The 24,964-nt window shown below is 53.3% G+C and overlaps 1 protein-coding gene across 3 annotated transcripts in view; it reads right to left on the reverse strand.

Annotated features, from left to right (window-relative positions):
• The window catches only part of Sptb (spectrin beta, erythrocytic), a 147,066-nt gene that overhangs the window by 4,273 nt on the left and 117,829 nt on the right, over window positions 1-24,964 (reverse strand). For all 3 annotated transcript variants that reach the window (XM_004649261.2, XM_045154131.1, XM_045154130.1), the window contains exons 23-33: window positions 23,916-24,194; window positions 23,353-23,483; window positions 20,859-21,063; window positions 20,216-20,590; window positions 18,758-19,002; window positions 17,127-17,265; window positions 16,664-16,748; window positions 16,182-16,378; window positions 15,863-15,912; window positions 15,313-15,388; window positions 2,862-3,112 (exon numbers count right to left, since the gene is read on the reverse strand). In XM_004649261.2, the coding sequence (XP_004649318.2) occupies window positions 2,862-3,112; window positions 15,313-15,388; window positions 15,863-15,912; window positions 16,182-16,378; window positions 16,664-16,748; window positions 17,127-17,265; window positions 18,758-19,002; window positions 20,216-20,590; window positions 20,859-21,063; window positions 23,353-23,483; window positions 23,916-24,194 (2,033 nt within the window). The remainder of the gene's footprint in view (window positions 1-2,861; window positions 3,113-15,312; window positions 15,389-15,862; window positions 15,913-16,181; window positions 16,379-16,663; window positions 16,749-17,126; window positions 17,266-18,757; window positions 19,003-20,215; window positions 20,591-20,858; window positions 21,064-23,352; window positions 23,484-23,915; window positions 24,195-24,964) is intronic.

Below are 24,964 nucleotides of genomic sequence, written 5' to 3' on the forward strand. Positions count from 1 at the left end.
ATGCACCACCTTGTGCATCTGGCTTACATGGGTACTGGGGAATCAAACCTGGGTTCTTAGGCTTCGCAGACAAGTGCCTTAATCACTAAGCCATCTCTCCAGCCCCTATAATTTTCTTTTAATTTGAAGCAGGGTTTCACCCTAGGCCAGGCTGGCCTGGAACTCACTCTGTAGCCCCAGACTGGCCTCGAACTCATGGCAATCCTCCTATCTCAACCTTCAGAGTGATGGAGCTTAAGACCTGCACCACTGTACCCAGGTGTGTTATTTTGTCTTTAAAGGTGAACTTTATTTATCTTTAAGCATGTGAATGTTAAGTAGTGGGTTTGTGTACATACATGTGGAGACCAGAGGACACTGTAGAGGGGTTGTCAGGTGTCTCCTCTATTATTTTTCTGCCTTATTTCCTTGAGCCAGGGTCGGTCTCTCACTGAACCTGGATGGAGCTCGCTGTTTTTTGGCTAGATTGGCTGACCAACTAACCCCAGCAATTTTCTTGTCCCCACCGCTCACCTAGACCCCACCAGCACTGGGGTTACAGGCATGAGCTGCAATGCCTGACCTTCTATGTGGGTGCTGGGGATTGAACTCAGATCCTGATACTTTGCAACAAGCACTCTTACCTGCTGAGCCATCTCCCAGCCCACCCATTTCTTTCTTTATTTCTCTCTTTCTTTTTATATTTTTATTTGTTTGAGAGAGACAGAGAGATAGCAAAAGAGAGAATATGGGTGCTAGGGCCTCTGGCCTCTGTAAACTCCGGACACATGTGCCACCTTGTACATCTGTATTTATGTGGGTACTGGGGAATCAAACCCAGGTCATCAGGCTTTGTAACCAAGCACCTTTAACTGCTGAGCCATCTCTCCAGCCCTCTTTTTTGTTTTGATACCATATGCTCAGTATACAGCCTCAGTTTCTTTCTTTCTTTTTTTTGATTTTGTTATTTTTAAAAATATATTTATGGCTGGGCGTGGTGGCGCACACCTTTAATCCCAGCACTTGGGAGGCAGAGGTAGGAGGATCGCCGTGAGTTCAAGGCCACCCTCAGATTCCATAGTGAATTCCAGGTTAGCCTGGGCTAGAGTGAGACCCTACCTCAAAAAGCCAGTATATATATATTTACTTATTTACCAGGAGAGATAGAGAGAGAAAAGAGAGACAGAGAGAATGGGCATGCCAGGGCCTCCAGCCGCTGTAAACAAACTCCAGATGCACACACACTTTGTGCATCTGGCTTAATATAGGTACTGGGGAATAGAACCCAGGTCGTCAGGCTTTGCAGGCAAGCACCTTAACCACTGAGCCATATCGCCAGTCCTGCTTTTGTTATTTTGAGTCGCAGTCCCACTATGTATGGAGCCCAGGCTGGCCTTGAGATTAGAGGCATGTGCTATCATGCTCAGCTCTGTCTTGTCACTTAAAATAAGACAAGAGTTCTCCAAATCGAGGCTCTGAATGTCTGGAGAGCATCAAGCTCATTAGCTCAGAGGTGGGCTAGTCTGAGCTCCACTGACAAAGAGAAGCAGGCGGCTGCATTTTTATAGCAAGGAGCACTGGGAAGCATTAAGCTATTCTCTCTCCTTCCCTCTTCCCTCCTTCTTCCTCCCTTTATGAGGGCTGGAAGGCAGAGAAGTAGGAGGGTGCCCAGGGAGGAAGTATTGGTGAGTCAAAGATGGAACTTGACCCATTCAAAGTGGGTGAGAGCTGCTTAGTGAAGCCCGAGTTTTTGACTTGCAGCTCAGGATCCTTCTTGCAGTGCAGCAGTGACTTAGGACTTTGGAGTAAGGTTTGGCCTTGAGCAAATGACATAACCTCTCTGAGACTGTTTCCCCATCTGGAAAATGGAAATGGTAGTATCCCCAGGTGGGTATAAAGATCTAAGAGAATGGTAGGCATGTAGTAGATGCTCAATAAATATTACTTCCTCCTTTCCTGGGGGACTCTCCCTCTTCAGGATAGCTGGGTCCCTGCGTGGTTGGTCCTTTTTGGAATCTGAAATAGCATTATTGAGTCCCCCACGATAGGAAGCCCTGTGAGCTTTCAAGTAAGGGTCCCTGGACCACTAGTTTTCACCTCTTGGTGCTGCTCCGTTTCCCTTGGGACCCTGGACTGCTGCGAGGAGGAGACCCCAGATGAGGACAGCCCTGCACAGACAAAACCTAATGATGTGGCTGGCTTGGGGTCAGAAAAGGGGACAGCCTCTGGGTCGGTGTTGGAAGGGACCTCCAGAAGCCATCTGGGTTGTGTTCCCCAGGCATCTCCCATGTTATAACTGAGGAAACTGAAGCCTCAAGCAGGGCTTGGTCAAGGCCATGTTGTTAGTACCAAGACTGCCTCCCTGTGACCCAGTCCTGTGAACGTCGGCCAGTGCTTGCAGAGAGCCTGCTCGTTGCCAGGCACAGGGCCTGCTTTTGTCATTATTCCCATTTCATAAATGAGGAAAGTAACTTAAGAGAGTTAGGTAACTTTTCAGGAAGTCTTTAATACTTTATTTGTTTATTTATTTGAGAGAGAAAGAGAGAGAGAGAGAATGGGCACGCTTGGGCCTCTAGCCACTGCAAACAATCTCCAGACACATGTGCTACCTAATGCATCTGGCTTACGTGGGTCCTGGAAAATCGAACCTGGGTCCTTAGGCTTTGCAGGCAAGCACCTTAACTGCTAAGCCATCTCTCCAGCCCTCATGAAGTCTTAAGATTTGAACGGGTAGGCTTTTTCCATCATGCCAAGTAGCCCGCCGGGGCGGCCAGAGGCAGAGGGCAGCTCCCCACAACACACACTCATGCCACCAAGGCTTTGCTGGGGGAGTGACCCCAGTACCTGCCCAGCCCCCACCGCATGGCCCTTCCCCCACACACCTGTTTGACGCCTTCTTGTTGGGGCCCTCTAGATCATGCTTGCGGCCTAGGTAGCCCTCCATCCGCACACTGTGCCCGAGGTCTCGCTGGGCTGGCAGTGTCGTGGGCTCGTCACCCTCGCTCAGGGGCGTGTCCAGAACCTTAAAGAGGGGCTCGGTGGCAGGCTTCTCACCCACATTGGATTCCTCCCGCTTGTCCTCACGCTGTCCTGGCGGGGGTGGCGGCTGCAGGTCCTGAGGCCTTTCTTCCCCCTGCTCAGGCACAGAGGAGGAGCATACTTTTCTGGGGGTTCAGGGCAGGAGTAACCTTTCTTGGTTGCGCCCCATGGGAGTGAACCTGCTTCTCTTTACCACAGCTGCTGGGCCACCCTCTTTTGGGGGGGAGGGCGTTCATAGTAGGGTCTCACTCTAGCCCAGGCTGACCTGGATTCACTATGTAGTCTCAGGGTGGCCTTGCACTCATGGTGATCCTCCTGCCTCTGCCTCCCGAGTGCTGGGATTAAAGGCGTGTGCCACTGCCCGTCTCCCACCGTGACTCTTACAGCTCACCATGTGTCCCCAGCTCCCTCTGACCATACCTTAGCTCTATCGCTGAGCAGTGGGGTGACTCCATTCTCTAATACAGCAAGAGAAGGTTGTTCAAGGGAGCTGTGGGGGAGGGGTTGCGGGGGGGGGGGCGGTGGATTATCACGTCCAGGGTGTGTTCCAAAGCTGTGGCAAAGCTCTGGTTTAGGCCCAGCACCAGGCCCCACCCATGCTTCCTCCAGATACTCTGAGAGACCGCGGGGCTCTGACAAAAAACCCTTTCACTTGTACAAAGGGTCTACTGCTGGGACACATGGCAAGCCACCTGGATGAGGACTCGGAGGGGGCGACTCTTCTGCTCTCTACCACTGACTTGTGGTTAAAGCCCTGAGTCTCCCCTCACCTTAAAAAAGGAACATATTCCCTGGAGGGCTGCATCAGTTCTAATAGCCCCCTTCCCATCACCTAGTAGGGGCCTGTTGGGGAGCACAGGGGTCTCTAGCACTGGCTAAGGGCTCATTGCACTGGAGTTCTACCTCCGTGTGGAGCTTCTGCAGCCCAAGCCAAGTGCAGGAAGCAGCTGCTGGCTGTAGCTAGAGGTATCCACAAGAAGAGGAGGGGCCCTCCCTGTCCCTTGGCTGAGCACCTCTTCGAGCAGGGCCTGTCTGAGGCGTCCTCACGTCTGAGGCAGCAGAGGTGAGGAGGTGGGCACAGCCAGGCCTCCAGTGCCAGGCAATGAATGAGCACCAAGGAAGGCAGCCTCACTTGAGCCATAAGGCCAACATGTCACTTCCACGGCCTGACCGCTAGAGACTTCACAGTGTGACACGGGAAAGTGGCCCTAGCAGTTATGTTTGGATACCAAAGACTCAAGACCATGGACATACTACCTCGAGGTCTAGAGTCACCCCAGGCATTGAAGGATTGTGCTTCATGGTCACAGCAGCTGACTTGGGGGCTAGAAGAATGCTGAGGAGGGGTGAGGAGGAGACGGGAAGAGCAGGCTGTGTTCCCTCCACGAGAATCCTTCAGACCCGCCTGAAGCAGAGGGTGGGGGTGAAGGAACCATGCTGGACGTCGTATTGAAGGTTTAAGCTAGAACAAAGTGCACGCTTAGAAGAGCTGAAGTCACAGTCCTGCCTGAGGTGGCACTAAGGAATGCCAAGTAGGGGGTCTCGGCAAAAAGTCATTCAAAGCCTTTAATCCCAACACTCAGGAAGCAGAGGTAGGAGGGTTGCTGTGAGTTTAAGGCCAGCCTGAGACTACATAGTGAATTCCATTCCAGGACAGCCTGAGTTAGAGTGAGACCCTGCCATGAAAAGTTAAAAAAAAAAAAAAAAAGTAAAGAAAAGAAAAGAAAAGAGAAAAAGTAACCTGGCTGGAAAAGTATGGAAACTACTGACCTAACATTTTTCTTTTGCGTATAATGAGAAAAACAAGGCTCAATGAGGTTAAATGACTCTTCCGAAGTGACGCAGCTAATGGATCTAGGAGGCAATTCGAAGCACGGACTCTAGATGGCTCTAATTTTTTTTTTCTTTCCCCCTTCCGTAGAAACTTTTGTAGATTGTGGCCAGACCACCAGCCTCTTTCTGCACGCTGCAGTGCTTGTCTCTTGGGGCCAGCCCTGCTCTCCGAGGCTCTGAAGGCCCCGCAGCCCTGGCTGGGTCATCTTCTGACGGGGAAGAGGGGGGCCTCGTTTTAGAGCCTTCTGGGACCTCAATCCACCAGCGTCTGTGGGTTGGGTAGAAAGCACAGGAGGCAGAAAGGAAGGCTCTTTTCACGCCTCACCTCTCGGCTCCCACCTGGACCTGCTCGTCCTACAGAAGAGGGAACTCTGGCCAAAGGCCAGGGCGTGGGTCCACTGCCGCTGCTAAAGATGGGCAGGGAGGGGGCGCCTGGACCCTGTCTGAGGGTCTTGAAGAAGACGCCATGGCAGACATAGGGAGGGGAGCCAGCAGCCCCTCGCAGCCATTCTTGTCCTGCCTCTTCCTTCGCGGACTGGCTCTTGGAGGCTCTAGGTCCAGGCTGGCTGCCTGTGCTTTCACTTCGGTCTCTTGCCTGTCTTTTGGGAACGAGTGTCTGAAAATAAAGATGGATTCAGCCAGGAAAAGAGTTCCATTTTCCCTGCCTCCTCCTGCTGCTTCCTTCATGGGAACAAGCCCAAGCCACCATGGCCGGTGCGTTCCAAAGGTACATGGCTGGATTCGACACGTGGCGGGGGAGGGGTTCAAATCTAGGCAAAGATTCCTCCTGTGGGCTTGTGCCTGCGGGAGGATGTCAGGGTACCCTGCCCTTCTCCACACACAAAGGGGAGGAGCGGAAAGTGGAAGTAGGGATGGAGGTTTGGGCTTTGGCAGGCCTCTGTTCCCTCCTGGGCTGGGGAGAGACATGGATGAGGAAGGCAGGGAAGAATGAAGGTGGGCGTCATAGAGGGCTGTGGTTCCAGTGCTTTCTCTCTCTTACCCTCAGCTTCCAAGTGCGTTTGGCTAACTTCTGGCCCCAAAGGGGAAAAACACTCCTTGGAGAGGCAACTCCAGAGAAGCCCACCCCTTCCCCATGGAAACGTTTTCCACGTGTTGCACACACCCTCTCCAGAGCTCAAAGCCTAGGTGTTGGGTCAGAGAGGCCCGATATGATGTCCCTGGGGGTCTGGAGAGACCAGACCTTCCTGTCGCTCCTAGGTAGTGGGGTGTTACCAACACCCACTTTACAGGTGCTACGGAGCCTTCAGAAGAGAGGTCACATCTGTAAATGTTGCTGTTATCCACCACCCATTCTGACCCTTTGCTTTGCTGAACAGTGACTGTGGTCAGTGTCTATGTGGCCAGTGTGACCATCTCAAACACCATTTGGAACACCTAGAAACACCTAGAAATATGGGAAGCTGAGCAATGGGGGAATCTCAGCAGCTAGCGGGCGAGGCCACACCTGCTCCTCTGCTGTTTCCAACTAGAATATTCTAGGGTTCCAGGCAGGAAAGAGGAGATTATAGTGAACAGGCAGAGCCCTTCTAGGCAGATCAGAGGCAGAAGCAGCCTGGGGGGGGCATCAAAATGCTTAGAGGGGGATCTGAAGGGAAAGAGTCCTAGAAGGCCAAAGACAGAGCTTACCAGACAGGGCTGAGGTCAACTACTTAGTGAAAGGTTCTGGCAATCCAGAAATGGATCTTTATAGAGAGTCCACCACTTTGTGAAGAAGCCTCCGAGGAAGACTTTGTCAACATATATCCAGGCATCAATTCCTTTCCTGAAGCAAAACCAGCATCTAGAAAGTTACCCCCGAGGGTTTGATATGTAGAGGAAAGTTACTGGTATGCCTACAGCATGCAGGTGGTATAGAGATCTTTATTTTGCAATTCACAAGAGATAAGGAATTTCCCTGGAGACTTTTGTTTGTAGACATGCCTCTGGGAAAACGCTGTAGGTGGAATCTGCAACGGGAGCCCTATTAGGGAAGCAGACCCCATGGGGGATGGCCAGGAGTGGCTAGTGAAGAGATAGATGGAGGCAGATGAAACTACAGGCTGAAGCAAAAAGACATTCTCAGGATTCTGAAGTCCAGGTGAAGCTCTGACAACACTGATTCTGCCTGTCCTGACCATAGATGGAAAACCTGGGCCGAGCCAGGATCACACAGCGTGTCAGTAGAGCCAGCCCACCAGAACCCATAGCTTTCTGAAAGGGAGGCAGCACAGGACCATGGGCCGCGGCCAGGCACAAAGGTGGCCAGGGAATGGAGAGAGTCAAATGGCTTGGCAGAGACCTACCCTGGCCTGGGCTGCTTGGACCAGCTTCAAACCTGCTGGTGAGAATGGAGTGAGCATGAGGCCTGCAATGTAAAGGAATGCTTTCTGCCTTTGTTTCCTGAAAAATATTTTTATTTATTTTTAAAATATATTTTACTTATTTATTTGACGGAAAGAGGGAGGGAGAGAGAGAGAGAGAATGGGCACGCCAGGGCCTCTAGCCACTGCAAATGATCTCCAGATGCATGTGCCCCTTGTGCATCTGGCTTACGTGGGTCCTGGGTAATCGAGCTGGGATTCTTTGGTTTTGCAGGCAAACAGCCTGGCCGCTAAGCCATTTCTCCAGCCCCTATTTTTATTTATTTATTTGGGAGACAGAGAGAGAGGGAGAGAGAAAATGGGTGTGCCAGGGCCTCTAGCCACTGCAAAGGAACTCCAGATACATGCACCAGCTTGTGCATCTGGCTTATGTGGGTCCTGGGGAATCAAACCTGGGTACTTTGGCTTTGCATGCAAGTGCCTTAACCCCTAAGCCATCTCTCCAGCCTGAGCTCCTCTTTCTAGGCTGGATGCATCAAGGACCTCTCAGCTAAGTGATAACCCTAACTCAAATGCTCCCAGGGGTCAGGCTGGAAGATGGCGGAAGCAAAAATGCCAATTATGCCAAAGTCCCAAGGGTGAATTGGGAAAGAGGTGACAGTTCTCCTGTTGCCCTGGAAACATGTCATGTACTATGGTGGCGATCTGCTATGCCTATGAGCAGAGGAATTTGTGGATACCAAGTGTGCTAGAGAGGGATAGGCTGGCCAGGGCCCAGAGTTGGCTCTTCATGCAGTTGAGGTGTGGTTGCAGGGACAGGCAGGTTTTTGCCAACATGCAGTGGGTGGGGATGATCTGAGCCCTTGTGGACCTCTGTGCACTAAGGCAGGAGGCCTGTGGCACTACCCGCGGCCATCAGGAAGATGTAGGTTCTGCCTCCACTGCCGAGGGGTGCCCAGAATTGGACATCACCCAGACTTTCTGTGGACACCCTCAAGAATGTTCTAGTGGACTGGGTGTAGGAGGATCGCTGTGAGTTCCAGGCCACCCTGAGACTCCATAGTGAATTCCAGGTCAGCCTGAGCTAGAGTGAGACCCTACCTTGAAAAACAAAACAAAAAGAATGTTTTAGCGACTTGGAGGCTAGAAACTTCAATGGGAATGAGCGGCTGGGGTGAGACTGGTATAAGAGGAGGCACTGCCTGCAGTGGAGCCCAGTTCTCTGATTTGGGGAACAGATAGATTTGAGGGCATATGTGCCAGCTGCTGGGACCACGTCAGAGAAGGACAGGGACAGGTGGCCATGGGAGTCAAGGGTGCACTCAGGAGACCTTTGAAGACCTCATGGGATTGAGGTCAAACAGGGCAAGGGTCCAGACTCCCTATGAGAAGGATGGAAGGCTTAGTGGTTAAGGTACTTGCCTGCGAAGCCTAAGGGTCCCAGGTTTAATTCCCTAGTACCCACATAAAGCCAGATGCGCAAGGTGGCACATGCGTCTGCAGTTCCTTTGCAGTGGCTAGGGGCCCTGGTGCACCAATTTTTTCTCTCTGTCTTTCTCTCTCATAAATAAATAAATAAATAAATAAATAAATAAATAAATAAATAAATAAATAAATAAATAAAATATTTAAGGAGAGGGATGGCCACAGGAGTGTTGATAGGGTTTTGGCAAAGTCAAGCGAGGGATGGGCGGAAGTCACATAAACTTCACATTTTTAGGGCACTGCCTTGCTAGGAAACTGGCTTGAGTGGGGGAAGTAGGCAGAACGGTGGGAAGTCTCCACAGACATTCAAAACAGGGAAGGGGCGCCTGGCCTGAATGGTTTTAATTTCTAGGGTGTAGAGTTGAAAGTGCATTTCCAGGATCAGCCAGCAGGTGATGCAGGGGCTGCACACAGATCACTTAACTCTCCAGGCCAAAGTAACCTGATTTAGGACCACAGGGTCTCTCCGAGGTTCTGAAGATGCTCCCACAAGCAAAGAAACCCTGGAAACAGGGGTTCCTCTCTAAGGACAAGCTATTTTGGACCAAGTTTTAAGGATACACCTCATCACTGACTGACTGATGAGTTCTGCAACGTGAAGCCAGAGCACGTGTAGAGGGTTTTCAAGAATGGAGGAGGGATGGGGGTTCCGGAGAAGTTGGCTCTGGAAGGTCTTGGTAATGTTCCAGTGCACACGGAGGGTGGTTCTTTTAAGAGGAGGACTGGAAGTATGGCTTAGCGGTTAAGGTGCTTGCTTGCAACGCCCAAAAGGACCCAGGATCGGTTCCCCAGGACCCATGTAAGCCAGTGGTACAAGGTGGAGGAGCATGCATCTGGAGTTTGTTCACAGTGGCTGAAGGCCCTGGTGCGCTCATTCTTTCTCTATCTGACCCCCCCCCTTCTCTCAAATAAATAAATTTTGGGGAAAAAAAGATGAAGGACTGGGGTGGGGATGGAGGACAAGTGAAGGGGTCTCTGCTAAGTGTCAGGTATTCTTTTCCCATCCCCACAGCTCTCCACAAAGCAAGCACTGTGGCTACTGCTGTTTGACAGATGAGGGGAGCTGGAGTCAGGGCCGGTAAGTTGCCCTTGGCCTCACATGTAACCATGGAAGGCAGAGGCTGTGGGTGTCTGGCTCTGCTCTTTCTACTCCGTCCTGTGAGGGGGCAGTGCTATCACTCCTGAAGAAAGCACTATGCGGTGGGGTTCCTGGTCTAAGCAAGGTGAGTCCAGTTTAGGTAAGACACATGGAAAAGTCTGTTGAGGCAGTATAATCACACCAGGGCTACACTGGAAGTGACTGGAAGAGGGGTTTGTGCCACAAAAGAGCTACTGCTACGATGCCTTAGACGGCAGAACAGCGTCAGGCGAGTGGAGCCGGAGCTCTGGCAGTCAGGATATTGGCCCTTCCCTAAGGTCTGATGTCTTGGCTCCTGGCATCTCAGTGAGAAGGGCTGTCTAGACAGGTTGGGAAGGCTGTTTGAAGATAGCTGTTTGCAAGAGAGAGAAGAAAAAGAATCAATTTGCTGCACTGAAAGCAGTCTAACAAATGAAGAGAGAGTGACTTAGGACAGAGACAAATGCCCCAAGGAGAAAGTAGAGGCTGAACAGGAGGAAAGAGCCTAGGGGTAGAAATGAGGTGAGAACGGGGCAGATGTCAGCGGCCATAGGAATGGCCAGCAGGAGCTTTCAGGAGAAGTAGGATGGGGAGCAGAGGGGAGCAGCTCAGTACCACATCCCAGGCTCCAGCTGTGTACTGTGATAGCACCTAGGGAGCTTGGGCAAGACAACAGGAGGGAATACTGAATACACCACCAGATAGCGAGAGGGACCAGTGGAAGTTGGCAGTCTCCTCGCTGACAGGGAGGACATCTGGGTTGGAGAGGTGGCTCAGTGATTTATGCTCTTGCTTGCAAGGCCTAAAGGCCAGGGTTCGATTCTCCAGTACCCACGTAGAGCCGGATGCACAGGGAGGAGAAGATCTAGTCCCCTGCTACCAGAAGAGAGCAAGGTTTCCTTGGGAGCTGTATTCACAATGCCCATCCTCATGTTGTGACTTTGGAAGAGCTGGTGGGCTGTTGAATTTCTCAGGGACCTGGAGCCAGAACCTGGGGGTGGGGAGGCTGGGAAGGTGACTCAGTGGTTAAAGGATCTTGCTTGCAAAGCCTGTTGGCCTGGGTTTGATTCCCCAGTACTCATGTAAAGTGGTGCATGTGTCCGGAGTTCATTTGCAGCAGCAAGAAGCACTGGAACACTCATACTCTCTCTGCTCACAAACAAAAAAAACTATTTTTAAATATTAAAAAAAAAAAAAACAATCCCAGCACTAGGGAGGCAGAGGTAGGAAGAATACCATGAGTTCAAGGTCACCCTGAGACTACATAGTGAATTTCAGGTCAGTCTGAGCTAGAGAGTGAGACCCTGCCTCCAAAAAAATAAATAAAAACCTAGCATTAGAAGACACTAACTCCAGTATTCAGATTCCCCACCCAGTGATTAAGTTGCTAGCTTCTAAGCCATCTCTGAGATGCCTCCAATGCTGAATCTTGTCCTGAGTCCATCAGGATCCCCTAGGGGATGCTATGGGACATACCATGATAGAAAGAACTCTGCAGCAGAGGAGCCAGGAGATGGCATTTGGCAAAGCAAAGAGAGAGCTGGGCACACCCAGCAGTGGGCAGATGTTCAGAGAGAAAGCAGGTTTCTCCAGGGAGCCAAGGCAGCGAAGGGCAGCAGACACACCCTTGCCACGCTGACTCAGGCGTCCTGGGGAGGCAGAGACACGCCCAGGTTTAGGGGAAAGCTGGCATTCATTCCAGGCTGAGTCTGCCCAGTGTGAACAAACATAGGATTTGCATTCACTGCAAAATGTCTGGGGAAAAAAAAAAAAAAGCCGCTGCATGGGGGAGGGGTGGGGTTGGGAAAGCGTGTTCAGGCAAGAAACACAGCTGCTAAACACCCACGTCATCTACGCGAGGACGTCAGAGCTCCACTGCTGGCTGCCCATTAAAGCTGGAGGCTGTTGGCTGGGGGGTGGGGGGAGGTGAGAGCAGCTGGAGCCAGCCAGGCCCTGGCTGCAAGGCCAGTGCTGACAGTCCCCAGGGCACTGGTCCTGTGATTTGCGAGTGCTGCTCATTGCTTTGTGAGACAGGCTCTCGTGTATCCCAAACTGGTTCCCATGCCTCTGCCTCCGTGTCCAGAATGCTGGCGCTCGAACCCAGGCTTCATGCATGCTGGAAAAGCACCCTACCAAATGAACTACATCCCCAGTCCTGCAGACACTGCTTATTTCCCCTAAAGCCAAACAAGTGTCTGAGACCTCGAGAGAACAGGCCAGGGACACGGAAGCCCACCTCCTCATGCTCAGTCCTGAATGTGGCCCCATTTCAAAGCGGCGCCTACGAGCCACCCTTGGGGGAAGACTCTTCCCCGGCAGCCTGCTGAGGGCTGACCGTGAATGGCACCCATGAAGCACACTCGAACCCCATGACCACGGCTTCTGGGAGCATCGGTCCCTCTGGGGATGGTTACTCATGTCATCACAGCAGCCATTTAGGGTGGGTGTCTAGAGCGGCTCTGGCTTCTCCCTGCAAAGCCAGGGAGAAGCGTAGGGCTCAGGAAGGTGGTCCTGGGGGAGGGGAGTCCCTGAACCAGGGCAACTCACATCATCAACACCAGGGAGCCCGCTTACCTCCTAGGAGAAAATATTTGACCACAAACAGGACACTGAGATACCTGAGGCAGCCACAGCCATGCAGCAAAGGATGCTGGGAGGGGAGGTGCCTAAGGCAGGGGCTGTGTGTTGGGACAAGGGCAGCCCTGGCCAGGTCTTCACACACTGGGCTGACCCCTTGGCGCTGGCACAGGTTCAGCCTGGTCCCTTTCCCCAAACAGAGACAAAGGCAAGTGCCCCAGCCACTGGCTGTTTCTTCCCCATCCCAGCCAGCCTCACAATGGCTGCTGGTTGCCCAGTCACCGAGGTGCCTTAGAGCTAAGAGCAGAGGGAAGGAAAGTAGGAAAGATATCATCCTCTAGGCCCGCCTTACTTGACACACGGGTATGTTCCAGACAGAGAGGCCTTTATAAGGCAAATGACTGTGGGGTGTGTGTGTGGGGAGGGGGTTGTCTAAAATCATGTCGAAGGTTCCAGAAGGACCAGATCTTAAACATTCTGAAGTCGCTCCAGTGTTTTGTCCTTTGTGACCCTTTGTATCTTCTGCTCGGCCTCATACACACTTACCTGCAGGAGAGGACTGGCTTTTAGCAGAGTACACTCTTAACGTGCAGAAGCAAGGGGCAGCGGTGGCGCTGCACAGTGAGGGGACGGCGTCTCATTTATTGCGGGTACACACGTGTGCGGGGGGGGGGGGGGCGGGGAGGACCCAGACAGACAGGGGCCTAGCGGGCGGCCCGCCTTGTGGTATGCAGCTATCCGCACAGGGCCAGGGTGCTTCAGCAGGAAGCAACATGCGTTAGTAAAGGGTTTTACACGAAGCGATGTGGTATGGATCTACACTACAGGAAGGGACGTCAGACTGCACACACGAGCAGCAGGAGAGCCTCCGCACCCCTGGCCTATTCCTGAGAAGGCCGGGCAGAACCAAACCTTCCTGCAATGGGCCAGGGGTTCTGTCCAGGGGCGGGCATGGGGCAGCGGTGGCCTTGGGAGGAAGCTGGGTTGGCCTCTCTCCGCCTGCGCCACTCCATTCTGTTTTCTCAAAGCAAAGATGGTTTGGGAGTTAGGTCCTCCCCCTGTGTCTTGGGGATCCCCGTGAAAACTTAAAAGGCTCCAAAAGAGGCAGCAGCCGGAAGTCTGTTTGCAGGAGGCTCCCGGCCTGGTTGTTCATTTGATTAGCCATCTGGTTTCTTTCTGGTACAGGCACGGGTAGTTTTACCCATCTGGTGAGGAGCTGGCTCCCTGGTAAGGGTCTCAGGTGTAGGTTTACCCCTCCCCCAGAGAACACTCAGATTCAAGCAGATTTTATTCCCCCACCTCCCCAAACCCAGTGATATTCAGGTGTTGGATGGAGGTGGCTCTGATGCATGAACGAACACGGCAGACAGTGGAGGGTTTGCTCAGGTGGTCCTGAAGCCACACACCAGGGACACCATGGCATGCAGACACACAGGGATGTAGGGCAAGAAGCGTAGGTGGAGGCAGGGACAGCCCCAGCCCATGTCTGCAATCCACATCAGCTCCTGACGTTCTCTCCCCTTCCAACAGGCTTTGGTGCTGGGAAGAGGGTGGCTGGAAGGTAGTTCTCCATAGACAAGGGGTGATGGGAGTTTCAGCAAGAACTTCTAGGAGAGGCCTTCCAGCAGGGCCCATAGTGCCCTCTGCTGGTTATGATGGGCTTGCTGGTAAGACTCAGAAAAGGAGAGCAAAGGAACTGTGCACTCCCCCGCTCTTCTCTCTCTTTCTCTCTCTCTCTCTCTCTCTCTCTCTCCCTCTCTCCCTCTCTCTCTCTCTCTCTCTCTCTCTCTCTGTGTGTGTGTGTGTGTGTGTGTTTGAGGGAAGAAGGGCTAAAATCTGAACTTGAACAGGGATTTAGCATAGAGAGGGTTTACTGTATGGGGTGGCTTGTGTAGCAGAAATTTCTAGGGAGGACAGTGATTTTTCTAAACGCTCACTCAGGTCAAGCACGCACTCCTCGGAGAGAGGGTATATGAAGGATCTGTCACTCCTTTGATACCCATAGCTACATGCCACCAGGGTTCCATGCAGTGGGGAAGCCATGCAGGCTGCATGTGGGTTCTTGCTTTTTCTCAGCCCCAGACCCGAGCATTTCCCCAAGCTGGGTCACAGCCACCCAGGCTTCCTGAGCAAGAGCTGTCTGAAGTGACTGTCTCCAGGCCAGGTCATGACACCATATGCCCCAGGCCTCTGGCAGCAACTCTCTTTTGGGCCCTTCAGCCAGTTCTCTGGATCACCCTCCTTTGTCTACAAACTGGGGAGCTGGTCTCCCGGTACTGAAAGCTCTGGTATTCTCCCTCCCTCCCTCCCTCCTGTAGGACTCCAAATCCATTCTTGCTTCAGAACTAGTTGTACATGTGAACTTTATGAGCCATAGCCAGGCCAGCAGGAAGGGGAATAGGGCTCTATGTGGGAGACAGGAATACACTCGAAGAGTGGGGATCCCAACCTGGCTGCAGAAAATCCCCGTGAGTGGGGCAGGCAGGAGGGGACAGACGATTGGCTTGTGTGCGAATGTGTGTATGCATGCGTCTAAAGGGGGCTGCTATTTGGTGGTGGGAGGTTAGTGCAAAAACAAGAAAAGGGACTGTATACAAAAATGAATCATCTTTGTATAAAGTGGCTTCCCTGGCACTGATGGTGATGTATTTATCAAATAAAATTTATTAATCAGACTAGATTAAAAACAAGCTAATAGAGCTGTATCAGTGGGTTGGTATGTCAGCGGCTTCCGGGTTTAGAAGAGGAGGGGAATTACTCTATGAATTGAGAAAAACCTCAGTATACAAGTAGACTGCCCAGGGGGTGTCTTCCTGAGGGCATGTGGGCAGGATGAGGGGGAGCGCACAGGCAGCCTGCCCCATCCTCGCCTTCCTTCTGCCCTGGCTGAGCTTAGAAGGGGTGAGCAGGCTCTGGCAGCAACGACTCCCAGGAGCTAGACAAACGGGACAGGAAACTGACCGGGGATGTTCTCTCGGTGGCCGCACGGTGGACCTGGGGAGCCTCCCCGGCTGTCTCGCCCTCTTCCTCTTGAGGCCTGAGAAAGACAGAGTCTCTCTTCAGTAACAGGCACCTTTCTCTCTTCACCTTTCTCCAAGACCTGGCTTCCCCAACCTCTGCACCAGAATGTACACATTGCATCTCCCTGCCAAACTCAGAGGTGCTTATCAAGGAGCTGCACCAAGGCATGATGGGAAAAGTGAAGGCAGAAGCCTTGGAAATGAACTCGTTCTCTTGTGAGATAACCTAGGGCCAAGTGTTCATGGGCTTCCCAATGGAGGGCCCAGCTTAGCAGCAGCCACTGCTGGCCACCCCTTCCTTTCTTGTGGTGGGCTTCAGGTCACTTCTCTTGGCTGTGGACTTCTCAAGTTCTGCCCATTCTGCATTCACTGACAAGGTGCCCAGGCATGAGTGGTCAGAGGTGTGTCTTGCTGCCTCCTCCTCCTTCCCCCCCATCTCCCCCGACAGCAAGCTCAGCTCCTCGGACACATGGCCTGGGTCCAGCACTCACCCAGGCTCCTCGGCGGGCCTTTCGGGGGTCAGGCGTTCTTTAAGCTCGAGCTGAGGGAGGAAAGGCCGAGGGGTCAGAGCAGCCATCAAGGGGACCTGGGTTCTCAGATGACCTAACCACAGCCCTGTACCCCAGCATGCCCTGGAGTTCAGTCCCACAGTAACAGCTTTTGTCTCTGCCATTCACATATCAGTACTTCCTCCCACCTGGCTTTTCCTCCCAACCTGTCCACCCTCTTACACTAGCCTAGGTATTTGACAACCTTGGAATGTCCCCACCCAACACGAAGCTCTCATCCTCCCAGAGGAGCTCGGCTCACCGTGGTGGGCTTCTCCAGAGCAGCAAAGCGCTCTGCCCAGCTGGCTGTGGACTTCTCAAATGCCTCATGCCTCTTGATGAGCTTCTCCACGCTGTCCACCGTGTGCCCAAAGTCTCGGCTGGCCAGGTAGGGCTCCTGGGCGATCAGCCATGCCTCGGCCACAGAGGCGTCCCTCGAGAACTGGCACACCTCCAGTACTGTCATAAGAACAAGCCACAGACCCACCCATAAGGCCCAGGGGCCTGTTAGCACTCGGCAGCTCACTGGAGCAAGGAACTGCAGACCTTACGCAAGAGGGTGGTAGGCAGGCTTTCTGTCTGCCTCCCCCGGGGCCCTTGGCCCAGAGCTTTGCCCATGAGGGGTGTCATGGGGTCTCCTCTGGGTGTGGTGAGAAGCCATCCTGTTGGGGCATCACCTGCTCCGACTGGGGTCTGCCCTGCCCTACCTCTACATCTGCAGACCCTCGGGCTATTAATACGCACACATGTGGAGCCGGTCAGAACGGGCCTCCCACTTGTCATCCATCTCCTGCCTCCTGGACACCACCTGCTGCAGCTTCTCCCGGATCTGCGGGGAACGAAGAAGATGGGGAAGCCCAGGCTTTGGTGTCCCACCCATCTGTCTGAGGCAGCGCTCAGATGGCTGGCTTGATCCCACAGTCCTGGCTTCCATCTTTGGCCCTGCTACTTGCTGCTGTGAAGACTTGGACAAGTTCCTCCCCCTTTCTGAGGCACTTAAAGGTGTCTCCCCTGTGAAGTGGAGTCACCGACTCCGACGTGTGTACACATGTGGGTGTCGGGTGGGTACAGGCCCGCTCTCCTTTAGTGAGGGGCCACCTCCTTCAAGGTAGGGCTTGGGCTATTGTGGCGCCATGAAGCAACGACATACTCCTTAGACATATCTGTCCCCACTGCAGCCGTTGGTCAGATCGCGCAGGCCCTTTACCTCTTCCGAGGCCTGGTGTTGTCTCTGTAGCAGGGATTCGCCGAGTTCCAGGCAGGTGCTGAAGTTCTTGGCCCGGGTATTGATCTCTGCCTTGATGCCCTGGTGATACTTCAAGAGCAGTTCCACAGAGGAGACATCCCTGAGGGCGGGAGGGCAGGGGGGAAGGCAGTTAGGGAGAAGGAAACTGGACCGCTCTCGCTCTCCTCTGGGAACCTAGCCTCGCTCCCTCTTCTCTGGAAATTCCTCTGCTGGCCCAGCACCGGAAGTAATACTGACACCTTAACGTCTCCATTGGTGAGGGGAGCAGGTAGGGAGTGCATGATGCCAAAGGAGCCTGGGAGAATCATTTGGCAACAAAATAGAGTGAAGTTCTGAATCATGCCACGGCACGCGTGATCCCTGGAAACAGGCTAAGGGAGAGAGGCCAGTCACCAAAGATAATATGTCATTATGTGATTCCGATTATATGAAATACCCAGACTAGGCCAACCCAGAGAGACAGAAAATAGAACTGCCAGGGGCAGACATTGCAGTGAGTGACTATGAATGGAGATGGTTTTCATGGGGGTGATGAAATTTTCTGAATTTAGATTGTGGGGATGATTCTAAAACTGGGAATATAAAAAAAAATTGGACAGTATTCTTTAGGTAAAATATGGGATGTGAATTATATCTCAATAAGGATGTTAACAATAGCTGGGGAGATGGCTCAGTGGTTAATGGTGCTTACTTACAAAACCTTCCAGTCTGGGTTCTATTTCCCAGTATCCACGTACAGCCAGATGCACAAAGTGGTGCATACATCTGGAGTTTGTATGTAGTGTCAAGACCCTGGTACACCCAACCTCTGTGTGTGTGTGTGTGTGTGTGTGTGTGTGTGTAATTAAAAAGTACTGTTCAGGATAACAATATAGTCACTGAGACAGGCATCTGGGTGGGGTGCAGAGGGACAGAAACATGTCACCAACACTTGGATATCCAGAGTAAAAGGTTCAGCCTTACTGAACTGTGACTGCTCTGAGCTGGACCCTAACTCTCATGGGTAGTCAACGTCATCCTGAGTTTTTTGTTTATATTTTTGCTTATTTACTTGCCAGGAGAAAAAGAGAGAGAGAGAGGGGGGGGGGGGAGAGGGCAAAACAGCCAGGTCTTCTAGCTGCTGCAAACAAACTCCAGATGCATGTGCCATTTTCAGCATCTTATGTGGGTACTGGGGAATCAAACTCAGATTGTTAGGCTCTGCAGGCAAGCACCTTAACCACTGAACCATATCTCCAGCCCCTTCATCCTGAGTTTCTGGAGAGAAGACCCTCATATCCCAGTGCTAGGGGGAGAACGAACAGTCCTGCCTAATTCTAGATATGCAAGTCACTTGTCTTCACCTATGATAGTGATCACTGTCCCCTCCTGGAGAATCTAAATGACAGATATCTACCCCACCCCCCACCACCGCCTTGTTTGGAAATATTCAATCCACTACATGAAATCGTCGCCACTCCGTCAGCTCTGGTCTCTGGTACCTCACAAGGGTTTCCTTGTGCCTGACGGTCCAGGATTGTCCCTCTCAGAGGAGCCCTGGTCTGTAGGCTCATCTGGCATGGAGTGGAGCTGCCTTGGGGATGCCCCCTCACCTGGGCCTCTCCTGAGTCTCGATCTGCCGGATGATGCTCTCCATCCAGGAGAGGAGGTCACGGACCATGCTGAAGAAACGGAACTTGTCTGCTGTGTCCACCAGCTGGGTCCGACGCCCAGCACACGCGTCGAGCAGTGCCTGCCAGGCCGCAGACACCTCCTGCTCCTTGCTCTGAATGGCGTCCGCCTTCTCCCCAGCATACGCTGTTTGTAGACGAGTGGCCACATCCTGGAATTGCTGTACCTGTGGTCAGGCAAAACCAGACACGGGTCCCTTGACAAAGGCATCTCAGGCCTGGGAGCGGAAGGACAACTGTCTCCTGTTGGCTTCTCCCCAGGGCACTGTCTGTACTCCAGTGAGGATTTGGGAGCAGGAGGAACTCAGTACCCTTTGACCTCCACAGGAGTGCAATGGTGAAGAGTCACCATGGACCAGGCTCTGTGTAGAAGTTTAATGAACTCTCTTAGTCTTTACAGCAACCCATGAAAGAGGTAGTATCATATATTCCCTGCTTCGGCAATGAGAAAACCAAGGCACAAGGAGATCAAGTGGCTGGTCTCAGGTGCCTCCCACTAGACAAGGAGACAGTGGGACTGGAGCCGTACTCCTGGGTCTCTGGTTCTTACCTCGCATGTTAAGGAAGGGGCTTCGCTAGATTCTCTGGCTGAAGCCAGCTCCCTTCCTGAGGTCTCAGTGGAGCTATACCTTTCTCAGGGGCTCTGACACTCCCAAGTGCAGCCGCCACGCACACCAGGCCCCACCTGCAGCTGGAGGGTAAATCTCTAAGATGCTCACTTCTGGGTGAACCAAGGGCCCAACTACCTCAATGTTCTCTTTCAGAACCCAGCCCACTGTTCTCTGTTCCACTGGGAAGGCTAGGGAGCCCCAACAGCTAGAGCCCTTCACTCCTGTCCTTTCTACTGCACAGAACTCTGGGGAACCTGAGGGTTCTGCGGGGCTGTTGAGGGTGTACCCCAGGGATGAGGGGAGGGGTCTCGGCAGATCTTGGGGATTTTATCCCTCACTGGAAAGGCTGATCTGCCTGGTAGCTATGCCTGTGGAGCCTATAGCCAGATCACCAGAGCCTGGGTCCCGGCTCCACTGTAAATCTAGGGTTTCTCCGGCAATATATTGACCCTCTGCGCCTTGCTTTCTTCATTGGCCAGGCGAACATCTACTCAAGAGATGGGCGTGGGGATCCAGCAGTACTCAGCACCGGGAAAGCATGGTGCGTCAGCTACAAGTGCAGACAGCGGACTCCTGCTTAAAGAACGACTTCTGAAGCCAAAGGATATTTGAGAGCTGCTGCTCCCTGCCCTGAGCTGCTGGTTCTCTAAGGACATCCGTTATCCATTCTAGATGTTTCCTCTACTAAAGCAGTGCGGGGCTCTGGCACTCCGGGCTCAGGGCATTAAGTCGCGGATGCGCTGGCCGAGAGCAAGGGGCGGGCAGTTACCTGCACGCCCAGCAGGTGGAGCTCCCTCTCGAAGGCTGTGTGCACCCGGTGGAAGGACTCGGCCGTGCTGGCATCCAGCCCCACGTCCTCGGGCAGCTCGCGGTGCTTCTCGGCCACGAGGCTCAGGATCTCGGCGCCCATGTAGAAGTGGCGGTGCAGGTCGTAGGAGGCGGCCAGCAGCTGCATGCGCGTGTCGATGAGCTCCAGCAGATCCGCCCACATGTCGTTCAGCCCGTCCTTCCACTCGGCGATGGTGGCCGCCTCGCTGTGGCCTGCGTCGATGAGCCGCTCAATGATGGTGTTCACGTTGTCCACCCGCTCCTGCCCGATGGCCCCGGTCTCGCGGGCAAAGTCTCGGAACTTGTCGCGGAGCATCTGGACACACGCGGCAGACAGCGATACGGTTAGCCGGGTGCAGAGGTTAGGTGGCCCGTCGTGTTTGGCGAGCCGCTCCCCAGGTGGCCCCCGGAGCTGGCCCGCATGCCGTCTGCGGGGTGGACTGAGACGTCCAGCCGGACCTCGCCGGTGCGACTGCGACACTCCGTAACCGGCAGGGGTGCCGCGGAGGTCTGAAGAGACAGTGGCCTGTGCCTGTGCATTAGTGGAAGGCCAAGGAAGGGAGAGGCTTCTCACAGCTACTCACAGTCACGTGGTCAAAGTCTTGCCCCAGCTCTTGGGACGAGGCCACCATCTCCTTTTCCGTAATCCACTGCTCCAGGTCGTCAGCCTCCCTCTTCAGCTGGAACAGGTGGTACATGTTCTCCAGCTTCCGCCTGCGCTCCTCAGCCATGTCCCGCAGCCCCGCATACTGCTTGTCCACCTGCCCCTGAAGCCTGATGATCTGTTCCCTGGGGGCAAAGCAAGAAACCTCGTAGATATGGTGACCAAGAGCCCAGCATACGGACCGGTGGGGGAGGGGGCTAACTCAGCAGTAAAGTGCTTCCTTGGCATGTGTGAAGAGGTCACAGGTTCCATCCTGCAGTATGACAAAACAAAACAAAAAAAAAAAAAAGAACTAGCCAGTTGTGGTGGCACACACTTTTAATCCCAGCACTTAGGAGGCTGAGGCAGGAGGATGGCCATAAATTGTTGAGCTTGAGGCTAGCCTGGATTACAGAGTGAGTTCCAGGTCAGCCTGAGATAGAGTGAGACCCTGCCTCAAAAGAAAGCAGGAGGGATGGAGAGATGGCTTAGTGGTTAAGACACTTGCCTGCAAAGCCAAAGGACCCAGGTTCAAGTCCCCAGGACCCACATAAGCCAGATGCACAAGAATGGTGCATGCGTCTGGAGTTTGTTTGCAGTGGCTGGGGGCCCTGGCACACCCATTCTTTCTCTTTCTCTCTATCTGCCTCCTTCTCTGTCAAATAAAAAAATAAACAGAAATATGAAAAAAAAATTTAAAGAAAAGAAAGCAGGAAGGAAGGAAGGATGGACAGATGGATGGACTTGAGATAGCTGGATCAGAGGAGGTGACCTATTCCTCTCCACACCCTTACGAAGGCCAGCTGGAGGAGAGCAGCATAGACATGACAGTGGCTTTTCTGGATGACAAAACTGGGGAGAAGAACAATGAGTATTTAGGCCATGATGCCTCAGGGGATGGCAGGCTTGTGTCTTGCAGTTGTCCTGGCATGGCACCTCTCTGCAGTGCCCCTCTCTCCAGGAAGCTCAGATTCAAGTGCCAGGGGTCAGAGCTCTGAGTGGGGTCCAAGCGGTGGTGGCCCTGTGTAGGCTCTGTGGGAAGTGACATAACGAGGCTCAGTCCCTGGGGCTCCCTGGGAGATGTGTGGGGGATCTGCTGAGGACAGGGTCTAGCTGGGCCTTCTGTGGCATCTGCCTCTCAGTTCTCCAGACTCCAGGCAACTGGACAGTCCAGATGGGCAGGAGTAGCTTCTCTCCCTTCATGCTGCCTAAGGATTTTGCTGAGTTATAGTGAGGTCCTGAAGTATTTTATGAACCATCAGAAGGAAAGCAGATGGGCTGGAGAGATGACTTAGCGGTTAAGGCGCATGCCTACGAAGCCTAAGGACCCAGGTTCAATTCTCCAGGTCCCACGTAAGCCAGATGCACATGGTGGCACATGCGTCCGGAGTTCATTTGCAGTGCCTAGAGGCCCTGGTGCACCCATTCTCACTCACTCTCTCTCTGTCTCTCTCTCCATTTCTATCTCTAATAAATAAAAATAAATCTTAAAAAAAAGTAAAGCAGATGCAGGGTGTGATGGTGCACACCTTTAATCCCAGCACTCAGGAGGCAGAGGTAGGAGGTAGGAGGATTGCTGTGAGTTCGAGGCCACCCTGAGACTATAATAGTTAATTCCAGGTCAGCCTGGACCAGAGTGAGACCCTACCTTGGAGAAAAAAAAAAAAAAAAAAGGGAAAGCAGAATTGGTCATTAGGGTCTCTCAGTCTAGTGTAACTTCAAAAGACTGGAGTTCTCAGCTCAACAGAAGGGTTGTTTTGGTACCCATTCTCTGGTCTTTATGCCCACCTGGGCTCAGGATGCTCACCTTGTGTGACATCCTCACACAAAACCAGAACCCAGGGCTGGGGAAATGGCTTAACGGTTAAGGCATTTGCCTGAGAAGCCTAAGGACCCCAGTTCGATTCCCCAGGACCCACGATAGCCAGATGCACAAGGGGGCTCGTGCGTCTGGAGTTTGCTTGCAGTGACTGGAGTCCCTGGTGTGGCCATTCTTGCTTTCTCTCCATCTGCACTTTTTTCTCTCTCTCTCAAATAAATATTAAAACAAAACTAAACAACAACAACAACAAAAAACCAGAACACAGCCAGGCGTGGTGGTGCACTCCTTTAATCCCAGCACTTGGGAGGCAGAGGTAGGAGGTTCACCGTGAGTTCGAGGCCACCCTGAGACTACATAGTGAATTCCAGATCAGCCTGGTCTAGGGTGAGACCCTACCTCAAAAAAAAAAAAAAACCAAACCAAGCCAAACCAAACCAAACCAAAACAACAACAAAAACCCAAACAAAGGCATAAATGGAACCAGACCAGAATCTCTAGTTTTAGAGACTGGTCCCATGTTCCCTTCTTAGACCTGAAAGAATACTAGATAGTGGGGCTCCTGGCCTCATGCCTATGGCCTGCCGACACTCCACCGCAGGAGAGAAGCACATACCCCTCAGGGTGACCTGCGGTCAGCAGGCTCTGGGCCCGGCCAGCCAGCTGCTTGATGTTCCTCCCGTACTCCTCCACGGTGCGCTGCTGCCGCAAGTGCCGCTTAAGCATCACGATAGCGCCCTCTTCGTCCTAGGGGGAGGCACGCGGTCAGCGCCCGAGCCCCGCCTGGCCACGCTCAGGGAAAGAGAGCCGGGCACCTTCCCTTCTTGTTTCTCTGACTCTCACATAGACCCTCACCCCTCCATCCTCTCAACTCCCAGAGAATCTTCTCTGAATATCTGCCCTTCCTTCTGGGACCGCCCTTGCACCTTCTTCCATCCCCACAGAAACCTCCTAGGTCACTGCAGCATTGAGAGACACCCCAAGGCCTGGCCACAAGCGCCCTGGGACAGAGCCCATCTACACTGGCAAGAGGGCCCTCCGATGGATTCGTGTGCACCCTGGGGATGTTCTGAAAGACGTGGGGTGACCACAGGGGAGTAGGGAGACTGTGTAGACCCTCCCCATACACTGTGTGCCCCCCACCCCCAGCGCCCTGGCTGGCAGCCCGTCCCAGCAGACCTTGGGGGGCTCGTCGGAGAACACATAGAGCTCTTGCTCGCTGATCCAGGCCTCCGCCTCGCCCGCGTCCAGGTAGTACTGCTGTGCGGCGTGCGCGTCCCGCAGGCGCTGCAGCCGCGCGGCCGCCGCCTCCCGCAGCGCGTCCCAGGAGCCCTGCAGGTGCCCCAGGCGCTCCTCGACGTCGGGGCAGTCGATCTCAACCGCCTTCACCAGCTGCTGCCCTCGCTGGAGCACATCCTCCACCCGCGGCGCGTGGCCCACGATCTCGTTTTGCAGTGTCTGTGGCCAGGGGAAGGACTCAGAGGCAAGGCCTTCCCACCCGAAGGGGCTGCCGTGTCTGCCACAGGGCCAGTGTGGACCCCCTCAGCCCCTCCATCCCTCGCCTGTTAGGGCAGAGCGGGTGATGACAACGGGGAAACCTTCCTGTGACCACTTGTGGCAGGATGCTAAACACTCCACACTCTATCAGCACCCTTCTTTAACCCTTAGATGGCCCTCTGAGACAGGCACTCAGGAACCAGCACAGGACAGTGAGGTTGGAGCTGGGTCTCATGTAGCCCAAGCTGGCCTCAAACAGGATAGGTATGGTAGGTAGTAGGACCTTGGACTCTTGGCCAACCTGGTTCTGTCTCCTGCCTGCCGAGATCACAGGGGCCCCAGCACCATACCCGGTTCATGTGGTGTTGGGGTTTGAACCTAGAGCTTTGTACGTGCTGGGCAAATACTCTACCAACCGAACTACATCTACAGTTGAGCCTGTGCTTTTTTGTTGTCGTCGTTTTGTTTTCTGAGGTAGGGTCTCGCTCTAGCTCAGGCTGACCTGGAATTCACTAGGTAGTCTCAGGGTGGCCTCGAACTCATGGCAATCTTCTTACCTCTGCCTCCCAAGTGCTCAAATTAAAGGCATGCGCCACCACGCCTGGCCCTGCTTTCATTTTTTTATCTTCTTCTTCTTCTTTTTTTTTTTTAAAGGAAAGACAGCACCTCCAGCTGCTACAAATGCCAAACGCACCACCTTGTGCATGTGGCTTATTTGGGTCCAGGGGAAT

This window comes from Jaculus jaculus, chromosome 7 (genome assembly GCF_020740685.1).
Source record: "Jaculus jaculus isolate mJacJac1 chromosome 7, mJacJac1.mat.Y.cur, whole genome shotgun sequence".
Taxonomy (NCBI): Eukaryota; Metazoa; Chordata; class Mammalia; order Rodentia; family Dipodidae; genus Jaculus; species Jaculus jaculus.